Source organism: Macaca thibetana, chromosome 7 (assembly GCF_024542745.1).
Source record: "Macaca thibetana thibetana isolate TM-01 chromosome 7, ASM2454274v1, whole genome shotgun sequence".
In the NCBI taxonomy this organism is placed as follows: domain Eukaryota; kingdom Metazoa; phylum Chordata; class Mammalia; order Primates; family Cercopithecidae; genus Macaca; species Macaca thibetana.
The window spans coordinates 27,147,028-27,167,792 of NC_065584.1; the positions used below are offsets into that span (position 1 = coordinate 27,147,028).

The 20,765-nt window shown below is 40.8% G+C and overlaps 2 protein-coding genes across 5 annotated transcripts in view; one reads left to right on the forward strand and one right to left on the reverse strand.

Annotated features, from left to right (window-relative positions):
- Window positions 1–10,390, forward strand: part of CEP128 (centrosomal protein 128) — a 445,924-nt gene extending 435,534 nt beyond the window's left edge. The window contains exon 28 of one of the 2 annotated variants that reach the window (XM_050798933.1): window positions 8,965–10,390. The gene's annotated coding sequence lies outside the window, so the exon portion shown is untranslated. Of the gene's footprint in view, window positions 1–768; window positions 1,693–8,964 lie in introns of those variants that run through there. The other variant, XM_050798935.1, reaches the window with a different exon arrangement.
- LOC126959600 (endogenous retrovirus group K member 19 Env polyprotein-like) overlaps window positions 1–20,765 on the reverse strand; it is a 68,688-nt gene that overhangs the window by 36,084 nt on the left and 11,839 nt on the right. Inside the window, exons 1-2 of one of the 3 annotated variants that reach the window (XM_050798939.1) lie at window positions 15,198–18,791; window positions 10,468–12,348 (exon numbers count right to left, since the gene is read on the reverse strand). The exons of 1 other annotated variant lie outside the window; for it this stretch is intronic. In XM_050798939.1, the coding sequence (XP_050654896.1) occupies window positions 16,168–17,118 (951 nt within the window). In that variant the 5' untranslated portion in view covers window positions 17,119–18,791 and the 3' untranslated portion in view covers window positions 10,468–12,348; window positions 15,198–16,167. Of the gene's footprint in view, window positions 1–10,467; window positions 12,349–15,197; window positions 18,792–20,765 lie in introns of those variants that run through there. One more of the 3 variants, XM_050798938.1, reaches the window with a different exon arrangement.

Genomic DNA, 20,765 nt, shown 5'->3' on the forward strand with positions numbered 1-20,765 from the left:
TCTTTTGTGAGGTTAGTTTGACTGTTCCAAATTAACAGTGGTGGTCATTGCTCATTTCTTAATTTTAACTGCGTGTAAACTCACGGATTGGATTCCACTGAGGGTAAATCATAGTTTTGCGAGGAAGATACATATCCTTTTGTTCAACGATTCCTGAAAGCAATGGTTCACAAAGGGTGGTCTCAAAACCTGCAGCAGCAGTATCACCTGGGTGCTTGTTAGAATTACATATTCTCTAGCTATCCCCAGACCTATTGATTCAGAAGCTTTGGGGATGGCGCCAGCGATCTATGCTGTAACAAATCCTCCAGGTGATTCTGATCAATGGTCAACTTCAAGAACCCTGCCTTGACATTCATTTTATTATAGTCTTCTCTGAGTTTTAGTGCCTATCCCAAAACAAAAATATGAAAGTGGCTATTTTCCAGGTGAAGTACAAGAGTATTTTCTTTTTAATTTGATTTCCAGTATCATGTGTTCTCCCAGGTGTCTGAGCTGTGACTCAGTCCTGAGGCTCACCCAAGTGAAGGTCTTAAAGTCATTTCCAAAAATGCTTGATTAACTACTAGAAGTTACTTCCCACCTCCTCCTTCTAAAAGACTCTGCCAGGACTCTCCCCATTCATCAGGATCATCATCAAGACATCCAATTAAATCAAGGCCTATAGTATAGTTCTTCTGTTTGGTTTGAAGGACAGAAGTAGTATTTGATTATAAAGGTTGCAAATGTCTTTAGAGTCAAGTTGTAATTCTGTTTTCTCTCTCCCAGGAACTTCAGAGCAACCTGATTTGGGGCAATGATTCCACATTGACATTTCACATGCAATTTCATTTTTTCTTCTCTATACCAGTGGCTCACAGTCAACCACTGTGTTTCAGGGTAACATTTCCAGACTTTGACATTGTCATGTGAAGGAAGATTTTAATTTGATGATTCCTTGATATTTAAATCTCATCCAGCTTTACTTCAATGTCGACATCAAGATCAGGGATTCTTTTCTACCTTTCCATCTTGTTGTCCCTGAAAGACTGATAGCTGATAGCCGTATATGATTTGTCTTGGCCTTTTATCTTACAGTGTGTACCCCCCTTATATATAATTGATAATATGAAATATTTGTTTGTAATCAAGTTGATGCCGCTCCCCTTATTGTTTAGGAATGGACTACAGGAAAACCTACCCAGAATTTTCCGATTCGAAAATGTCTAAATATTTTCAAGAATAGAAGCTTTGCTAAGGACTCCCCACCCTTCCAGCCAATTGCAACGGTTAAAGTACTAGAATGTACAGGTCTTGCATAAATAACAAAACCAAGTAAATGGAGCAAACAGCATAGCTCCTCAAACTGTGTTTACAATGTCTTCAGTGATTTTATGGTTTGGAATTTGTACCAAGTGGTAATGTAGATAATGTCTTTTAAAAACAGCCTACATGAATATACACATGCATTTTATTACACCTGCTGTTATCTACTTTGGAAAAACTTCCCATCATTGAACAGGCACATATGCCAACAATTACATACTTCAATTCCTAAGTTTCCTCAGCACTAGTGGCCTTCCACTCAAGAAAGCATTATTTCCCTTAATTCAATCATCTGTCCATTTATTCATTCATCACTAAATTCTTATGGACCTATCATGTGCCAAATCTTATTTAATTGGCTAAAAAAGTCTCTAGTATATATTACCAGTCTTAACTTTGTGATTTTTAAGAATTTCTGTATAACTTATTTACTTGGTATGCTGATAAAGTTGGTTAACTAGACCTACAGGTTTCAGTATGCATAATTCATAATTCCTAATAGCAATTATAATAGTTATACACAATTTGAACTTGGTACAACTAGACTTGACTATGCTAAACTTTCATTACTCATTCATGTTTCACTGTTTATTGCTCTTCTCAGAAAAAGGAATGAAATTGGACTTTTGGAAAGGAAGAGGGATCTAAAAGTTCTGTATATTGAGATAATATCAAATAAGAGAGCCAAGACCCTCGTGTTATCCTTGACCCATTTTGAGATAAATACTAAAGGCAAAGCCATACAACCCAATAATGATTCTTCTCATTTTGTTTTTGGGCAGCCTTTACTTTCCAGAAGCAAGGATCTTGTGTATATGTATGTGAAAATGTATCATTTGTTGGGTATTAACTGAAGATGAGATTCAGATTCTCAGAACCATTACTGGATATAGACTGAACTTCTCATAGACAGATCTCACGTGAGAACAACGCAGTACTGGAGCCACTGAGGGACAGCTGTCCACAATGGCTGCCAACTTCTTCCTGGGGCTACCTTGATTCCACTGGTTTTGAGCTGCAGACAATGTGTTATTTCTCACACTAATGACCACAATTGAGGTCAGATTTCTCTACCCTTTCTCTTTTGGGACTGTATTTCTTAGAGGAATGTGCAGTTGTAGACACCGATACCACAGAGCAGATATAGAAAAACTTTCCCATGCAATATTCGTTCCAACAGATGTTCAGGCTAAATGTTCAATACTTTATTGCTCTTCTTGGAGAGTCATTACAAGTGAACTGGAAACAAAGAAGGAGTCTAAAGGAGAATAAGTTAAAATCTTCCTGTGGGCTGTAACCCTCATGTTGAAAGCATGGATGTGAGTGGTATCTTCTTTCGTCCTTTCAAATGTGTATGAAATTACCCACCTTCCTAAGGTGATAACTGATGCCATCAAAGTGGCAATCAACAGAGTGAGATCCATGTTCATTCTGATACTGATATCAATACCATGACTTTACATAAATGTTTGATCAATTTAACAAAGCAAAACTGCCTTTTACCAACAGAATAATTACCGTCTGCTGATAGCATCATGGGAGCTAATTCCCAAGTGACCTATAATTTGTGTGAGGACCCATGTGGTAACATGGATAACCCAAGCAGGTCTTGGTAAGGTTTGATCAAGGTAAATCATCACCACTTTGATATTTGCCATACATTTTATAATTAGTAGCCAGAGGTCTAGCATATAGAAAAAAATTGTATAAATGAGAACTGAGATTGCCTGGGTGCAGTGGCTCACGCCTATAATTCCAGCATTTTGGGAGGCCAAGGCAGGCAGATTGCTTGAGCTCAGGAGTTTGAGACCAGCCTAGGCAACTTGGTAAAAACCCCATCTCTACAGAAAATACAAAAATTAGTTGGGCATGGTGGCACACACCTGTAGTCCCATCTCCTTGAGAAGCTGATGTGAGAGGATCGCTTGAGCCCTGGAGATCAAGGCTGCAGTGAGCTGTGATTGTGCCACTGTACTGTAGCCAAGGCAACAGAGCGAGACCCTGTCTCAGAGAAAAAAAAAAAAGAAAAGAGAACCAAGATGAGGGGTTTTATCGTTTTGATACCATCACCTGTTGAACTTCTTAACTCTTTCAATCAATATTTTATCCAGAATCTGAAGCTTTAAAAGTTGCATAGAAAATTGCCAGACATAACTAATGGTACCTAGAAAGCAGCTTATTTGTTAAATTACATATAGCTGCTACAAACATGTCACTGTATTTCTAAATTATAAAATGTTTCACTAGACAGTAACCTCTTTGAAGAAAGGCATTGTGTTTTGCCTGGTACTGTGGCTGACATACAGTAAGTGTTCAAAATACATTTACTAACTGAACTAACTCCATCTATACTCCCAACCATCTTTCCTGACCACAGTGAGCAAAGTGTGTTTATTAACTGGTTTTGGTGGCCAAATTTGCAGTCTTTCAGCACTTCACAGAACCACTAGCTTGATTGTATTCATTTAAATTCACATCACAGTGTTGTTCTTGGAACTTCTGCGTGATAGTTTAAATCATGCCTTCAGTGCCATGAATGGCATGATAACCACACCAATCAGATAACATCCCTATGTCACCACTATTAATAACTGATTTACTGAGCATGAAATATGCTGATTTTGCCTTAAAAGATATTAGTAGAGTATCTGTGCTGTCATTGCATGCATTATTTCTCTTTTGTGTTTGTGCAAGTCTACAGCTGTAGGCCTGAGTGTGTGTCGGCCATTATACTTGTGGATTTCTGTGTGTGTATATATATATATCTGTCATCATCACATGCTTCCACAGGACTGTCCACTGGATGGTTAATGTGGAACAAAATCCTGAGATTGTAATGTTGCTCCCTTAAATTCTAAGTTGGCTTTGCAGTGTGGGTTTTTAGGGAAAGTGGAGAGACTCATAATGATAAATAACATCAATTGTTCCCTGATCGTTGACTTTTCAATATCATCCTCAGTAAGTTGAGCTTCACCCCCTATAGGATGTGGCAGGTTAATCTTTGCTGAGCCTTCTTGACCTGCCAATATTTGGCTAATGTACAAGCTGGTTGTGGTTTGGTTGCCTCTTTATCCCACCAGTGATCTTTTATTTTAAGATATTTGGCTCGAGAAACTTGCTTACCTCACATGCCAATTTCTTGTCATTTAGCAATGTATTTGCTTACTTGGGCTAAGTGTCTGCTATGAAAATCACTTAGAATTGTGTACTTCTGTCCCTCTTTGTTTCTTTACCTTTACTATTTCCTCTCTCTCTACATTGCCATTGCAATTCACAACCCTTTCTACTAAAGTGATGTTTGGCACATTTTGAAATTTAGGTCATAAAGTTTGAGCTTCCCAAGGTTCGGCTTTTTCAGCTGATATGTCGGGTGATGCACTGTTGTTGAAGCAGTGGATAATGTGCTTTTCATGTGTCTTGTCACTCATATTAACAAAGCTTCCTAGGCCCTATGCTATAGTTAGATAGTGCCAGTTTTTTAGTATAGATACCATAATGCAACTTGATGCTTGTCAGCCTGGTAAGAGTGCTATTCATTCTAAGCCTCTGGTGCATGCACAATGAAAGAAACTGCCATTGTACTTCATGTTACTGATGACATTATAACTAAGAAAGTGCATACTACACTGCATGTTTCTGGACAACACAAGCATTGGAATAGTCAAGAACCATATGCTTCTTTGTCTCTATAGCAGTACATCAGTAGTAGCTGACATAACATCAATGACTTTTGTTTTGAAGTTATCCAACATACTAAACATAGGAAAAGACACCACCAATCGGTGACTACTAAAAGCCCAGCTCTGTAATAGATATCGGAAAAATGTGCAAAGGATGTAGCATTTCTGCTATTATAGTTGTTTGGGTAAATATAAATATTTAGTGAATGAATGCAATCTGGAAAAAACAGGATGCTTTTAACTCCTCTCTTCGTAAAAAAAAAGGAGCGGCACTTTTTCTTTAAAAAAGTATTCTATCACCCAAACTACATTTAACTCTCTTTGTCCCTTGACAAGATAACAGCTATACCAGAATTTTGGTCAGGTTTTAAAAATAAAAGCTCCTAAGTATTAAGTCTACCTACTTTTATTACTAGAGAATATTCGTGTTTATTTTGTCATCCCAGATAATATTAAGAATTACTCTAATACCCTTTTTAGATTTAGATACTAAAGTAGGAATTCGGCTATTTAAGGTGAACTAGCATCTACATACATCTAAATGGATGGATTTAAAACTGCAGTCTCTGGTTGGCTATCCTGACTACTGTAAGGAGATTAGTGTTAGGTCCAGAGAAATCCTGTCTGTGTCTGTCACTAATTGTGATGTGACACTGAGCCTGCCATTTTACCTCTCATGGCTCTTTGCTGTTAACTGAGGAAGTTGAATAACTGAGTCACTTTCCATTTCTATAGTTTATGAATATACTGTTGAAGTATAAAATAACATTCAGCACAGGATTAAAGCGGACAATATAGAGTCTGAATCTCGCAAAGCTAATGCTAAGAGAGACCAAACCATCTTTGAATTATAAGCCTTGTGATATGGTCTGGCTGTGTCCCCACCCAAATCTCAACTTGAATTGTATCTCTGAGAACTCCCACATGTTGTAGGTGGGACCCAGGGGGAGGTAATTCAATCATGGGGGCCGGTGTTTCCCATGCTGTTCTCCTGATAGTGAATAAGTCTTACAAGATCTAATGGGTTTATCAGGGGTTTCTGCTTTTGCTTCTTTCTCATTTTTCTCTTGCCACTGCCATGTAAGAAGTGCCTTTTGCCTCCTGCCATGATTCCGAGGCCTCCCCAGCCATGTAGAACTGTAAGTCCGATTAAACCTCTTTTTCTTCTCAGTCTTGGGTATGTCTTTAGCAGCAGCATGAAAATGGACTAATACAGTAAATTGTTACCAGTAGAGTGAGGCGTTGCTGAAAACATACCTGAAAATGTGGAAGTGACTTTGGAACTGGGTAACAGGCAGAGGTTGGAACAGTTTGGAGGGCTCAGAAGGAAATAGGAAAATGTGGGAAAGTTTGGAACTTCCTAGAGACGTGTTGAATGGCTTTGCCCAAAATGATGATAGCAATTTGAACAATAAAGGTCCAGGCTGAGGTGGTCTCAGGTGGAGATGAGGAACTTGTTGGGAGCTAGAGTAAAGGCGACGCTTGTTATGTTTCAGCAAACAGACAGGTGGCATTTTGCCCCTGTCCTAAAGATTTGTGGAAATTTGAACTTGAGAAAGCTGATTTAGGGTATCTGACAGAAGAAATTACTAAGCAGCAAAGCATTAAAGAGGTGACTTGGGTGCTGTTAAAGTCATGCAGTTTTATAAGGGAAGCAGAGCATAAAGTTTGGAAAATTTGCAGCCTTACTACGCAATAAAAAAGAAAAACCTATTTTCTGGGGAAAATGTCTCCTGGCCATGTCAGAGATCTTCTCGGCAGCCCCTCCCATCACAGGCCTGGAGGCCCAGGAGGAAAATATGGTTTCCCGGGCCAGGCCCAGGGTCCCCTTGTTGTGTGTAGCCTAGGGACTTGATGCCCTGGGGCTCAGCCACTCCAGCCATGGCTGAAAGGGACCAGTGTACAGGTCGGGCTGTGGCTTCAGAGAGTGGAAGCCCCAAGCCTTGGCTGCTTCCACGTGGTGTTGAGCCTCTGGGTGCATAGAAGTCAGGAACTGAGGTTTGAGAACCTCTGCCTAGATTTCAGAAGATGGATGGAAATGCCTGGGTGCCCAGGTAAAAGTTTGCTGCGGGGGCAGAGCCCTCATGGAGAACCTCTGCTAGGGCAGTGCAGAAGGGAACTGTGGGGTCAGAACCCCCACATAGAGTCCTTACTGGGGCACTGTCCAGTGGAGCTGTGAGAAGAGGACCACCATCCTCCAGAACCCAGAATAATAGATTCACCAACAGCTTGCACTGTGTGCCTGGAAAAGCCACAGACACTCAATACCAGTCCATGAAAGCAGCTGGGAGGGAGGCTGTACCCTGCAAAGCCACAAGAACAGAGCTGCCCAAGACCATGGCAACCCACCTCTTACGTTGGCATGACCTGGATATGAGTCCTGGAGTCAAAGGAGATCATTTTGAAGCTTTAACATTTGACTGCCACACTGGATTTATGACTTGCATGGACCCTGTAACCCCTTTGTTTTGGCCAGTTTCTCCCATTTGGAATGGCTGTATTTACCCAATACCTGAACCCTCATTGTATCTAGGACGTTACTAGCTTGTTTTTAATTTTACAGGCTCATAGTTGTAAGGGACTTACCATGTGTCATGAGACTTGGGACTGTGGACTTTTGGGTTAAGGCTGAACTGAGTTAAGACTTTTGGGGACTGTTGGGAAGGCATGATTGGTTTTGAAATGTGAGGACATTAGGTTTGGAGGGGCCAGGGGCAGAATGATGTGGTTTGACTGTGTCCGCATCAAAATCTCAACTTGTATTGTACCTCCCAGAATTTCCACGTGTTGTGGGAGGGACCCAGGGGGAGGTAATTCAATCATGGGGGCCAGTCTTTCCTGTGATATTCTCGTGATGGTGAATAAGTCTCATGAGATCTGAATGAGTTTATCAGGGGCTTCTGCTTTTGCTTCTTCCTCATTTTTCTCTTGCCGCTGCCATGTAAAAAGTGCCTTTCACCTCCCGCCATGATTCTGAGGCCTCCCCAGCCATGTGGAACTGTGAGTCCAATTAAACCTCTTTTTGTTCCCAGTTACAGGTGTGTTTTTATCAGCAGTATGAAAATATACCTTGTATTTCAATGTTTTATTCAATAATGACCTGTCTGTAAAATCATTTTACTTGCATAATCTACCCTCCACCTCCTTTTTACATGTTATACTTTGCTTAAAAATAGTGTAGGATTAGAATCCTTCCTCTTGCACAACTTACTAACTGTGTGATTTGGGATAATTTTCTTAACATTTCTGAGCTTCATTTTTCTTATTTCTAGAAAGGAACTAATTGTATCTGCCTTAAAAGAGCTGTTAGGAGACTTATATGTAATGGCTCATGAAAAGTGTCAGCCTTAGAACCTGGCACACAGAGGCTCATCATAAATGTTTCTTACCATCTAGGCCTTATGCACTTCATCCATAAACTCTGAGGTTCTGTCTCTATTTATTAATCAGCAACAAATCACAGAAGCTGTAGAACAATGAGTGACAAAGCTCACTGGACTCTGGCATTAGCATATTTATTCTGTTAGATTGCATTAATTCATCAAATATTTACTGAATGCCAGTTCAGATACATAGAAATAGATATGTTGTTATAAGCATGTCTTCAAATCTACCTGTGTATCAAAAAATGGGATATTGTTTACTCTATACCTAACAAGTATCATGTTCTATATGCAAACAGTATTCAGAAGAGCTTTAAATATTTTAACTCAATCCTCACAACAACCCTATGTGGTTAATATTATTATCATTTTCATTCAAGAATGTATCTTATATGAGGAAATTGAGGGACAGTGAAATTGAGTAACTTACCCAAGATCACATTTTGGTAAGCATGGAGCCCAAATTGGAATGCGGACAGTATGTGTTGCTTTAGAATCCATATGTTTGGTCACTCAGCTACATATGCAAAGTGTCATTTTAAAAAATTATTTTAAAGAATCAATGGCACCAATGAGTCTTTTTCTCTCTCTCATAGAGGGTGTGTTAAATAGTATTTCCAGGAAACGAAGGATGGAAGGCAGCTGTCAACCACACTACACTGCTTAAATCTCATGGAGCCTTGATGGTGCGTCAGGTTTTGCTATGCCTATCTTCTCTGAGACCCAAGAGAGGGAACAAAGAGCAGCCAGGTGGGGTTAGATGCTGGGGGCTTAAGCAGTAACTGACTCCATTTTCTGTTTCTACACTCCAGCCAATGCCAAGCAATTTTTTAAAAAAAATTTAAATACTTTTCTGCCCTATCAAATACAGGGTACACTCTACTGAAAGAAGGCTCTGCTAGTAAAAATTGTTTTTTGATTCAAGCAGAGAAAAAGGGGGAAAACCGTGGGTGTCAGATGAAGCTGAAGGGAAGTGTCCAGGAAGAGAGGGAGGAATGGGGAGCTTTTCTTTTGAGTGTTCTATTAAAATGTGTGAGTGGAAGTTGGGGGTGGATTTCATGAGTAAATATGGAATTTTGCCACCAAATTCTTTCCTCCAGAGCTAATATTCTCATGGGATATTAATATTAATACAAGGAAAAAGGCCCTGGGTGAAGAAAAATTATTTTCCCCTTCAGGGGCAGAGTTCTCTCAGGATGACTGTGAGGTTAAAGAGTTCCAGAAACTACTAGTAGAACTTTAAGCACACTATCATTAACAGACAGAAAAACAGACTATGACCTATTGGATTCTTTTTGGAAAGTAGAAAAGAGGAACCTGGTAAAATCAGCCAAAGCAAGGACCTTTCCCTCCCTGCTTAGAACTTGCTAAGCTTTCCATAGTGTGTGGGCCTTTTAGTTATACTCATTATTCAGGCCTAATTCAGGTCATCAAAATAGAAATGCATGGGACAAGTGACTGACATTACTGCATCATGGTTTAGATATATAGATAACATGGGGAGGTGCTTTACATTCTACAAATTTGATCATATTTCTTTTATTTATAGTTTCTCTGAATCATTCTTTTGGAACATTCTAAAAGAGCCAGAGGAAAAAAAATGGAAGTTTTTCTCAATCAACTTGACTTAGTGGATAGCTAAATGTCCAGTTTCAAAAGCTTATCCTTTTGAAATACTTTTTTATTAATAAAAGCCCAAAGAAACCTTAATATGGGCCACATAACTATAATGTAATTTTTCCAAGGTGGGAAAGGCTATAATACTGTACTATTAGAATATATGGATTTTCATAAGAGCAGCTGTTGTTTCACTAAGGTTTACATTATTTTAGGTCCTAGTTTTCTGTTTGGAGGTATGTTAATGAGTTCCTTGTATAATTTATTCCCATTCTCTATATTTCTGATTCTTACTTGTATGATGTGATTTATATTCATTGTTTTGATGTGATAGGAATGCCAACAATGTGCCTTTGGTTTTCTTATGCTTAAAAATAATAATAATAATAATAAACATTAAATGTAAAATCATGAAGGATTACAAACAGTTGTGTGTCCTTGACTAAATTTTTTTTTTTTTTTTTTTTTGAGACAGAGACTCACTCTGTCACCCAGGCTGGAGTGCAGTGGCACCATCTCAGGAGGTGGCTCACGGCAACCTCCACCTCCTGAGTTCAAGCGATTCTCCCATCTCAGCCTCCCGAGTAGCTGGAATTACAGGCACGTGCCACCACACCTGCCTAATTTTTGTATTTTTAGTAGAGATGGCTTTTCACCATGTTAGCCAGGCTGGTCTTGAACTCCTGACCTCAAGTAATCCACTTGCTGGGATTCAGGCATGAGCCACCGTGCCCAGCCTCTTGACTAAATTATTTAGCCCTGTGTGTACCTAATGTTTTGCATGTGGGCAGTTATCTGAGTACATACTGTGGGATAGTTTACAGAACTGAACTTCAATTTCAGTTACACTGGATGTAAATGAGCAATGTAAAAAATATAAACAAGCCCACGAATCCTGACTTTCCTCTGAGCAATTTGAAGCCGGTAACGTATAATCAACTAAAAAATAAGCTTGTTTTATACCACGTTTACGCTAAGACTTGCCACACAGTGGGAAATCAATACCAGAAAGTAGGTACCTTCAGGTATATTTATAGGCTAACCCTTTGAATCTTTGGTTAATAAAGCAATTCTTCTGATGCTTTGAATACTTGGGACTTGAGGGTTGCAGTTAATTGCATTAAATTAGGATGATGAGAAATGCATCCTGGCTTCAATTCTTCCAGTTGGAAATCTTCCTAAAATATATATGTAGTTTTTCTCAACTAGCAAGACAATGAATTTTATCAATCTATTTTTTTATGATTTAGACCTGGCATGCCTGAGGGATATAATTCTCAATACCAATCATCATTGTACAGTATGATATGTAGGTAGAAGATACAAGATGAAACAGATGAAACCATCTGTATTATTGGCCTCAGAATAGTGGTTAGTCCATCAGTCACCACAAGGACTCTATTATAGTCCTGCCCTATGCAGACTGCTGGAGGAGATATAAAACTATCATAAGTATTTGCTTGTATATTTTAAGATATTTAGCAGCATCTGTGGGCTTTTTGTTATTATTATTGGAAGAGCAGAAATAACAGACATAGTTCCTGTGCATGGAATGCAAATTCAGAAAATGGAAAAAGTAGAGGTCAAAGAAGATTTTATAGAGGAAGTAGATTATGAACAGAATCTTGAAGGATGTGTAGCATTGCCAAATCAACCCTAAGTGCTTGATGACTAAGGGGTCACTGTTTTGACCCCTTAGTTAAATAAATCATTTAACAGTTTTAATGTAGCTTACTGAAATTTTTCTCATCACAGTTACCATTAAAACTGTTAAATGATTCATGAAGATTTTTAAAGACAAATTCCTCTTAGGACCTAGGCATACCCTCAATGTTCACCATGTAGGTAGATGTGGAATTTACGGGCCAAATTTCACTTTTCCCCAGTATAATTTGTATATGACCTACCATTCAGTAAAGAGATTTCTCCTCCACTTTATCTTGCTTCATCTACTCTTCCTAGTCTCTTCTTTTTCTTGCCCTCTGTTTCTTCATTCTTCCTCCTCCTATATTATTTTCTTCACATCCTTCTTTCCCTTTTCAGGTTAGGGTGATGTAGGCCTGTGAGAAGAGAATCCACAGTCATAAGCAGTATACTGTGTTAGTCATCCTGTGGCCTCTGAAGCAAATTACAAACTAGATGAGTTAAAACAACAGAAATGTATTCTGTCACAGTTCTGGAGGCCAGAAGTCCAAAATCAGTTTCACCAAACAGAAATGAAGGTATCACCTCCATAGAAGAATCGATCTCTTGCCTCTTCCGAGTTCTGATGGCTTCCAGCTTCGGTTTGTGGCTGCATTACTCCAATCTCTGCAACTCTGGTCACATGGCCTTCTACTCTTCTCTGTGTGTCAGATCTCCCTCTTACAAGGACATTAATGATGCTATTTAGGGTCCAGACAGATAATCCAAGACAATGTCCTAAATCTCAAGATCCTTAACTTAATCATACCTACAAAGATCCTTTTTTCAAATAAGGTAACATTTACAAATTCCAAGGATTAGAGAATTGATATGGTATGGCTCTGTGTCCCCACCCAAATTTCATCTCAAATTGTAATCCACACATGTCAAGGGGAGGACCTGTAATTTCCATGTTTCAAGGAAGGGAAAGGGAAGCGATTGGATTATAGAAGCAGTATCCCCCATGTTGTTCTCATGGTGGTGTGTGAATTCTCACAAGATCTGATGGTTTTATAAATGGCAGGTTTTTTTGTGCTCACACACACTTTGTCCTGCCACCTTGCGAAGAAGGTGTTTGCTTCTCCTTCTGCCATGATTGTAAGTTTCTTGAGGCCTCCCCAGCCATGCGGAACTGTGAATCAAATATTTTCTTTATAAATTACCCAGTCTTGGGTAGTATCTTTATAGAAGTGTAAGAGCAGACTAATACAGTAAGTTAGTACTAGGAATGGGGACTGCTATAAAGGTACTTGAAAATGTGGAAGCGGTTTTGGAATCGGGTAGCAGGCAGAGGTTGGAACAGTTTGGAGGGCTCCGAGGAAGATAGGAAGATGTGGGAAAGTTTGGAACTTCCTAGAGACTTGTTGAATAGTTTTGACAAAAATGCTGATAGTAATATGGACAATGAAGTCCAGGCTGAGGTGGTCTCAGATGGAGATGAGGAACTTATTGGGAACCGGAGCAAAGGTCACTCTTGCCATGCTTTAGCAAAGAGATTGGCAGCATTTCGCCCCTGCCCTAGAGATCTGTGGAACTTTGAACTTGAGAGAGATTATCTGAAATTGGAACTTATGTTTAAAAGGGAAGCAGAGCATAACAGTTTGGAAAATTTGCAGCCTGACAATGAGATAGAAAAGAAAAACCCATTTTCTGGGGAGAAATTAAAGCCTGCTGTAGTAATTTGCATAAGTAACTAGGAGCCAAATGTTAATTGCCAAGATAATGGGGAAAATGTCTCCAGGGCATGTCAGAGACATTCACAGCAGCCCCTCCCATCACAGGCCTGGAGTCCTAGTGGGAAAAATGGTTTCATGGGCTGGGCCCAGGACCTTGCTACTTTGTACAGTCTTGGGACTTGGTGCCCTGCATCCAGCCATGGCTAAAAAGGGACAATGTACAGCTCAGGCTGTTGCTTCAGAGAGTGCCATCCCCAGCCTTGGCAGCTTCCACATGGTGTTGGGCCTGCAGGTGCACAGAAGTCAAGAATTGAAGTTTTGGAACTTCTGCCTAGATTTCAGAGGATGTGTGGAAACACCTGCTACAGAAGTCCAGGCAGAAGTTTGCTGCAGGGTTTGAGCCCTCATGGTGAACCTCTGCTAGGGCAGTGTGGAAAGGGAAATGTGGGGTTGGAGCACCCACACAGAGTCCCCACTGGGGCACTGCTTAGTGGAGCTGTGAGAAGAAGGCCACAGTCCCTCAGGCCCCAGAATGGTAGATCCACTGACAGTTTGCACTGTGTGCCTGGATAAGCCACAGACACTCAATGCCAGCCCATCAAAATATCTGGGAGGGGGCCTGATTATTCCACAGGGGCAGAGCTGCCCAAGACTGTGGGAGCCTACCACTTGTATCAGCATACCCTGGATGTGAGACATGGAGTCAAAAGAGATTTTTTAGGAGCTTTAAGATGTAATGACTGTCCCCCGCTGGATTTCAGACTTGCGTGGGGCCTGTAGCTCCTTTGTTTTTGGCTAATTTTTCCCATTTGGAATGGGAGCATTTTCCAATGCCTGTACCTCCACTGTATCTTGGAAGGCACTAACTCATATTTGATTTTACAGACTCATAGGTGAAAGGGATTTGCCTTGTCTCAGATGAGACTTTGGACTTGGACCTTTGAGTTAATACTGAATGAGTTAATGTGGGGGTCTGTCTCAGAGACCCTGACCCAACAATGGATGAATAACATACAGTGACACAGATATTTTGCCTGTCAGTCCAGCTGAGGGTCCAGGCCACCTACAGACACCAAGGAGGGTGCTGTAGAGTTGCAGCTGTGGCCCCAATCAGCCAGCAAAGCTCCACATTTATTCAGTATAGATTAAATGACAAAGGTCTTGAGTACATACCACTAGAGAGTAATTGACACTGCCCACCTCCTGAGTAGAGAGCAATTATGCACCCATGGTTGATCAAAGTTTGGTTTTAGGACCACATGAGTAAACAAGCTATTTAGATAAACTACTCTACATTCCTTTGTATCTGTGCCCTAAACTATTAACTCAAGGTAAGGATTAGGCTGCCTTCAGCTTCATCTATTACTGGAGTTTATGCAAACCAGCCCCCAACCAGCCTTCCAAGAAGGTTTGCGTCTTTTTCGTATAACTATCTTTAAAATTTTTCCCACTGAGAGGTGAAGCCAGCTGGACTTCCTGGGTCAGGTGGGGACTTGGAGAACTTTTCTGCCTATCCAATCAGCATTCTGTAAAAACGCACCAATCAGCACTCAGTGTCTAGCTAATGGATTGTAAACGCACCAATCAGCACTCTGTAAAAATGCACCAATCAGCGCTCTGTGTCTAGCTAAAGGATTGTAAACACACCAATCAGCACTCTGTAAAATGCACCAATAAGCAGGATGTGGGTGGGGACAAATAAGGGAATAAAAACCGGCCACCCCAGCCAGCAGTGGCAGCCCACTTGGGTCCCCGTCCACACCATAGAAGCTTTGTTCTTTTGCTCTTCACGATAAATCTTGCTGCTGCTCACTCTTTGGGTCTACACCACCTTTAAGAGCTGTAACACTCACCACCAAGGTCTGCAGCTTCATTCTTGAAGTCAGCAAGACCAAGAAACCGCCAGAAGGAATAAATTCCAGACACACCACCAGTCTGTCTGAAATCCCACATCTCTCCCTTTTCTGTTCTTTGCATCGGGTTCTGTTGACTGAAGAGTACAGATGTGTGCAGCAACAAGTCTGTCTAGCGAGGTGGTCATTGCTCTTATTCTAGCTTTGCATCCTAGTATTAGCAAATAAATAACATAAGACAATCATGAGTATAATTAGCAACATTCTTTTCCAGTCAAAGAGTAACCCCTAGGAGCAGGGATCTAACCAGGAGAGATGATCTTGCATACCCTTCCATATGGCTGTTTGTTGGGTGGGTAGATGTATTGTGTGAAGGAATTCTAAAATTTTAGTTTTAAGTTGCTTTACATCTGCTGTTAAATTGTCATGAAAGGTTCCCCAGAGGTATTGTTTCACCTCATCCCAACTATGTATTGATTGATTCCATGGTAGAGAAGTGACACAGATATGTTTATGCTCCCAGTCGCAGTTTAATTGTTGACAGAATGCCAGTGCATCTTGTCACTCCCCCACATATTCCAAGACAGCCTCGAGGGCTTGCAGACGTGCAAAAATCTTTTTTTTTCGAGACGGAGTCTCACTCATCACCAAGGCTGGAGTGCAGTGGCACAATCTCGGCTCACGCTCCCGGGTTCACACCATTCTCCTGCCTCAGCCTCCAGAGTAGCTGGGACTACAGGTGCCTGCCACCACGCCCAACTCATTTTTTTGTATTTTTTTTTTTTTTAATAGAGACGGGGTTTCACTGTGTTAGCCAGGATGGTCTCGATCTCCTGACCTTGTGATCTGCCCACCTTGACCTCCCAAAGTGCTGGGATTACAAGCGTGAGCCACCACGTCCGGCCAAGAATCTTTTGATCTGTACCCTGCTGTAAGAGAAGTTCATTAGACACATTTTTGGCCAAACTATCTACAGAAACATTTTTACTGATTCAGTAATAGATGCTACAGCCACACTAGCAGTTGCTAGGATGACTATGGCCGAGACTGTAAAGGCTATAAGTGTGCCTATGAATCTTTTGGGTCTGACCTGGGATAGGGTACGTTCTAAGGTGGCAAGGGCAGAGGAACCTTGCCAATCACATGTCAAATTGACTGATAGGAATGCTTCAGATTGTCTCCTTAATACCATGACACTAGTAATATTTGAATTAGATATATTGTAATTAGTGATACATGAGGCAAACCAAGCCTGTCCCTGCACCTGGGTCACAAACGCAGAGTTTTGGGGTGTAGTGGAAATATTAGTTCCCATAAGGAAAACATATGGATGGGTAATGCAAATAAGGCACTGATCAGTGTGATTGTGAATAAAGGTATTAGTATAGTTGTTACTGGAATTATGATATGTCCCATGCCAAGTGTCAGAGGAGGTACTAAGATGTCCCAGGCATGATAAAGTGTCTTGGGGTGGCATGGACTTTACTTGAGGTCTGGAATATCCCGTCCCCCCATTGGCCCAAATCATAGGGGAATGGGACAAGGCTATGAAACTGTGACTGATGCCATGATGGATGTGGACATCAGTAAGGCTGCCCTGCAAATGGCTATGAGGGCTCCAGTCTAAGATGTTACCATTGCCTAACTGGAGGCTACGGGCTTGTCCCCCGTGACAGACCTCCCAGCTAAAGTGGAATCCATTACTTTCCTGGCTTTGTTCTTGAGCACAGGAAGGAATGTTTGGGAAAGCAACACTGATTACATTACCCGGTTTAAGGCTACCTGCAGCTGAGACTGTTAAGGCATTTCTTTTGCCATGATGTAGCCAAAATTGTGTTGCAGGTACACAGTAAGGGTTAGAACCTTTATAACTTACACATAGTGGGAGGATATCAGAGTGATACATAGTGTTATCTGGCATCTTGGTCCAATGTGTGCCATTAGTGAGGGATCCCACAGAGGGGTAAATCTATCCCTCCTAGCCAAGCAGTCGAGTTATTAAAGCCTAGGTGACAGGACTAAGAAAGGCGGATCTAAGATATAAGCCCAATAGAGTGTAGCAGGTGCAGGTTACAGACAAAGTGGGGGCCTAAAAAGGATCAATACTCTATGTGAATTGCAATGTACAACAGAGAACATAGCAAGAAACAAATTATCTGAAGTGAATGGTGTCTGTGTCTGGAGCAGAATTTGTTCCTGAGTTGTCCCCTTCAGCATACCCCAGGTGATGTCCGGGGCTTGTGTCTTCCACGGAAGCCACATCGTCTGGGGCTGTGGGTCAGGTCCTTCATTTCTGGTACCAGGTTGGGTCCTGGCCATGCCATGGTATGGTTTGATGCATAGGGCTGGAATCCGAAGAGGACCTGAGGGGGTGCGGACAGAAGCATACCCTCTTCCCCAAGTTAATAATTCATTTGGACCACACCATATGTTACTGTTTATATCTTTCCATAAAACTGCAGGTTTTATGTCTTGAGAGGTTTTGGCAAAGTGCTTTTCTATAGCTGATTGAAATTTGTCATCTAAATTTTAAAAATTAAGGGTAAATAAGGCTTGTGCTAGTAGTGTTGGAGGGTCTTTACCCATACTCCCCCTTTTCTGTTTTTTGAGCATATTTTTAAGGGTGGAGTGGGCACGGTCTACTATGTCCTGTCCTTGGGGGTTATATGGGATGCCTGTGGAATATTGGATATTCCACATGTGACAACATTGTTGAAATTGTGAGCTGGCATAAACTGGACCATTATCAGTTTTAATTTTTGTGGGCTCTCCCATAAATGCAAAAGTTAAAAGAAGATATTTAATGACATATTGGGTGGACTCTTCAGGCAAAGCATGGGCACTAATTAAGTGAGAATTGGGATCAATGGATACACGTATGTATCTAAGTTTTCCAAATTCAAGGATGTGTGTAACATCTGTTTACCATAACTGATTGGGGTCTAGTCCTCTAAGATTAATACCTGTTGAAGGTGGGGATGTGCCTGTGAGCTGGCAATCTGGGCATTGCAGGATAATTTGTTTAGCTAGTCTCTGGGTAAGTTGAAATTGTTTAGATAAGAGTCTCCACTTTTAGTGGAAAAATTGATGCGATTGGGTGGCTTGGTCAAGCAGTGATATCATAACCTGAAGGTCTGCTTGATCCTTGCCATAAGCCAATAGGCCAGGCAGTGAACTGTGGGCTCAAATATGTGTGATAAAAATAGGATGTATACATTAATCTAGCAATTGCTGAAGTCAAAGAAAAAGAGCACATAGGGTGGGCTCCAGAGTGAAATTAATTAGGGCTGTTTCAAGGTTCTGCAATAAATAAACATAATAGGCAGAATTGCTAACAATATTGATGGACTGAGTGGGAGAAGTTTCCAAGGCCAATACCAGGGCTCCAATCTCAGCTCTTTGAGTGCTAGTAAATCCAGATCAAGTGAATGAATTATGTCATCTCCACCAGACTGCTGCCTTTTCATACTTACCAGATCCGTCAGTAAACAGTGTTAAAGCATTAGGTATGGGGGAGTGAACTATTTGTGTAGGCAAGATCACAGGAGTATGAGATAAGAAATGAAGGAGTTTATCAGCAGGAAGGACATGCTCTATTTGAGTTTATCAGCAGGAAGGACATGCTCTATTTGTCCTGTGTAATTGGAGAGTGCTATTTGCATCGATAAGGGCAATACTGCTTCTAACTGCTTTTTACTTAAAGGAATCCTGATGATATTAGGATCATAACCTAGCAACTGACTGCATTATTTGCAGCCAGAATAGATGACTTTACTAAGTAACTGGATATAGGGAAATAGTGTTTTAGTCCTGGTATGTGAGCAAAAAAAAAACATTCTAGAAAGCACAATCCTGGGGTCTGCAGTTAACCCTTTAGGGGAGTGTTTGATGGGAAACATAAACAGTTGAATTGAGTAGACTAGATCTATGCGATCTAGCTGCCTCTGAGAGATGGTTTGTTCTATTTCCTTTTTTGCTGCAGGGGTTAAATATCTGGGAAAATCTAGGACTGTATTGCCCTTTAAGATAGAAAACAGGTGTTGCGGCTTATCCACAGATCTACCCAGAGTGGGGCGGAGCTAGTTGATATCATCTAGTAATTTCTGATCATCATTTAAGGTGTGTAAGTTGCTAATATTTAATTTAACTTTTTCAGGTCTTACTGACTGGGAAGTTAGTATGTACCCACAATATTTCCAAGGAGAAAACATCTATACTTTCTCAGGTGCAATGATTAAACCTTTTAGCTGAGTATTCTTTATGACAGAGGTAAATAAATTTAAAAGCATTGGATCCATTGGGGCTGCCAGTAGAATATCATCCATAAAATGAATAACCTTGCAATCAGGAAATTTTTTTCTACTGGGTAGCAAAGCTTGATTTACATGATACTGACACATGGTAGGACTATTTAGCATTCCTTGAGGAAGCACTTTCCCAATGAAATTGACAAGCTGGCATTTCATTATTGATAGCTGGTATTGTAAATGCAATTTTTTCTCTGTCTTGTTCTGCTAGGGAAATCATATAAAAACAGTCCTTTAAGGACAGAAAACAAAACACTGTATGTTCTCACTCATAGGTGGGAATTGAACAATGAGATCACTTGGACACAGAGCAAGGAGCATCACACACCAGGGCCTCTTGGGGGATGGGAGACTGGAGGAGGGATAGCATTAGAAGAAATACCTAATGTAAATGATGAGTTGATGGGTGCAGCAAACCAACATGGCACATGTATACCTATGTATACCTATGTATCAAACCTGCATGTTGTACACATGTACCCTAGAACTTAAAGTATTTATATATATATATATATATATATATTCCTTTAAGTCAGTAACGTTTATAGGCCAATCTTGAGGAATCACCATGGGGGAAAGGAGCCCCAGCTGAAAGGGTCCCATGGGTTGCAAATTGACATTAATAGCACATAAGTCATGCAAAAATCTCCATTTCCCAGACTTTTTGGGAATGAGGAAAATGGGTGAATTCCAAGGACTATTAAATGGTTCCACATGCCCAGCTTTTAATTCCTCTTCAACTAATTCATGGGCCCTCTGTAATTTCTCTCCCTTCTGAGGCCACTGTTCTAGCCAAATAGGATCTTGAAAGAGCCACATCAGGGTAGGGGAGGAATAATAACAGTGGCCTTTGTTAGAAAGGGGTCTGCAGAATGACGCCCAATTGAGCTAATAGGTCCCCTCCCCAAAGATTAACAGGGATGGGCATGATTAGAGGTTGTATAACTGCCTTTCTTCCTTCTGAATTGCAACATGTTAGGGGGCACGTGCTCTGCTTGGCCGTGTGTACTTCCCCAATGCCAACAATTTTTTGTTTCTGATTGACCCAGGGCCAAGTTTCTGGCCAGTTTTGATCACTAATAATTGAAATGTCTGCCCTTGTGACCAATAAGCCAGTAAAATTCTTATTTCCAATTTTTAAGGTAATCATGGGTCTCTGGTCAGTGATTATTTGATTCCAATATGCTCCTGTGGCTCCTGTGCTTCCAAAACTTCCCTTTCCCCTTTCCTTTCTGTGGGCTTTGGGGACCTAGTGTGGTAA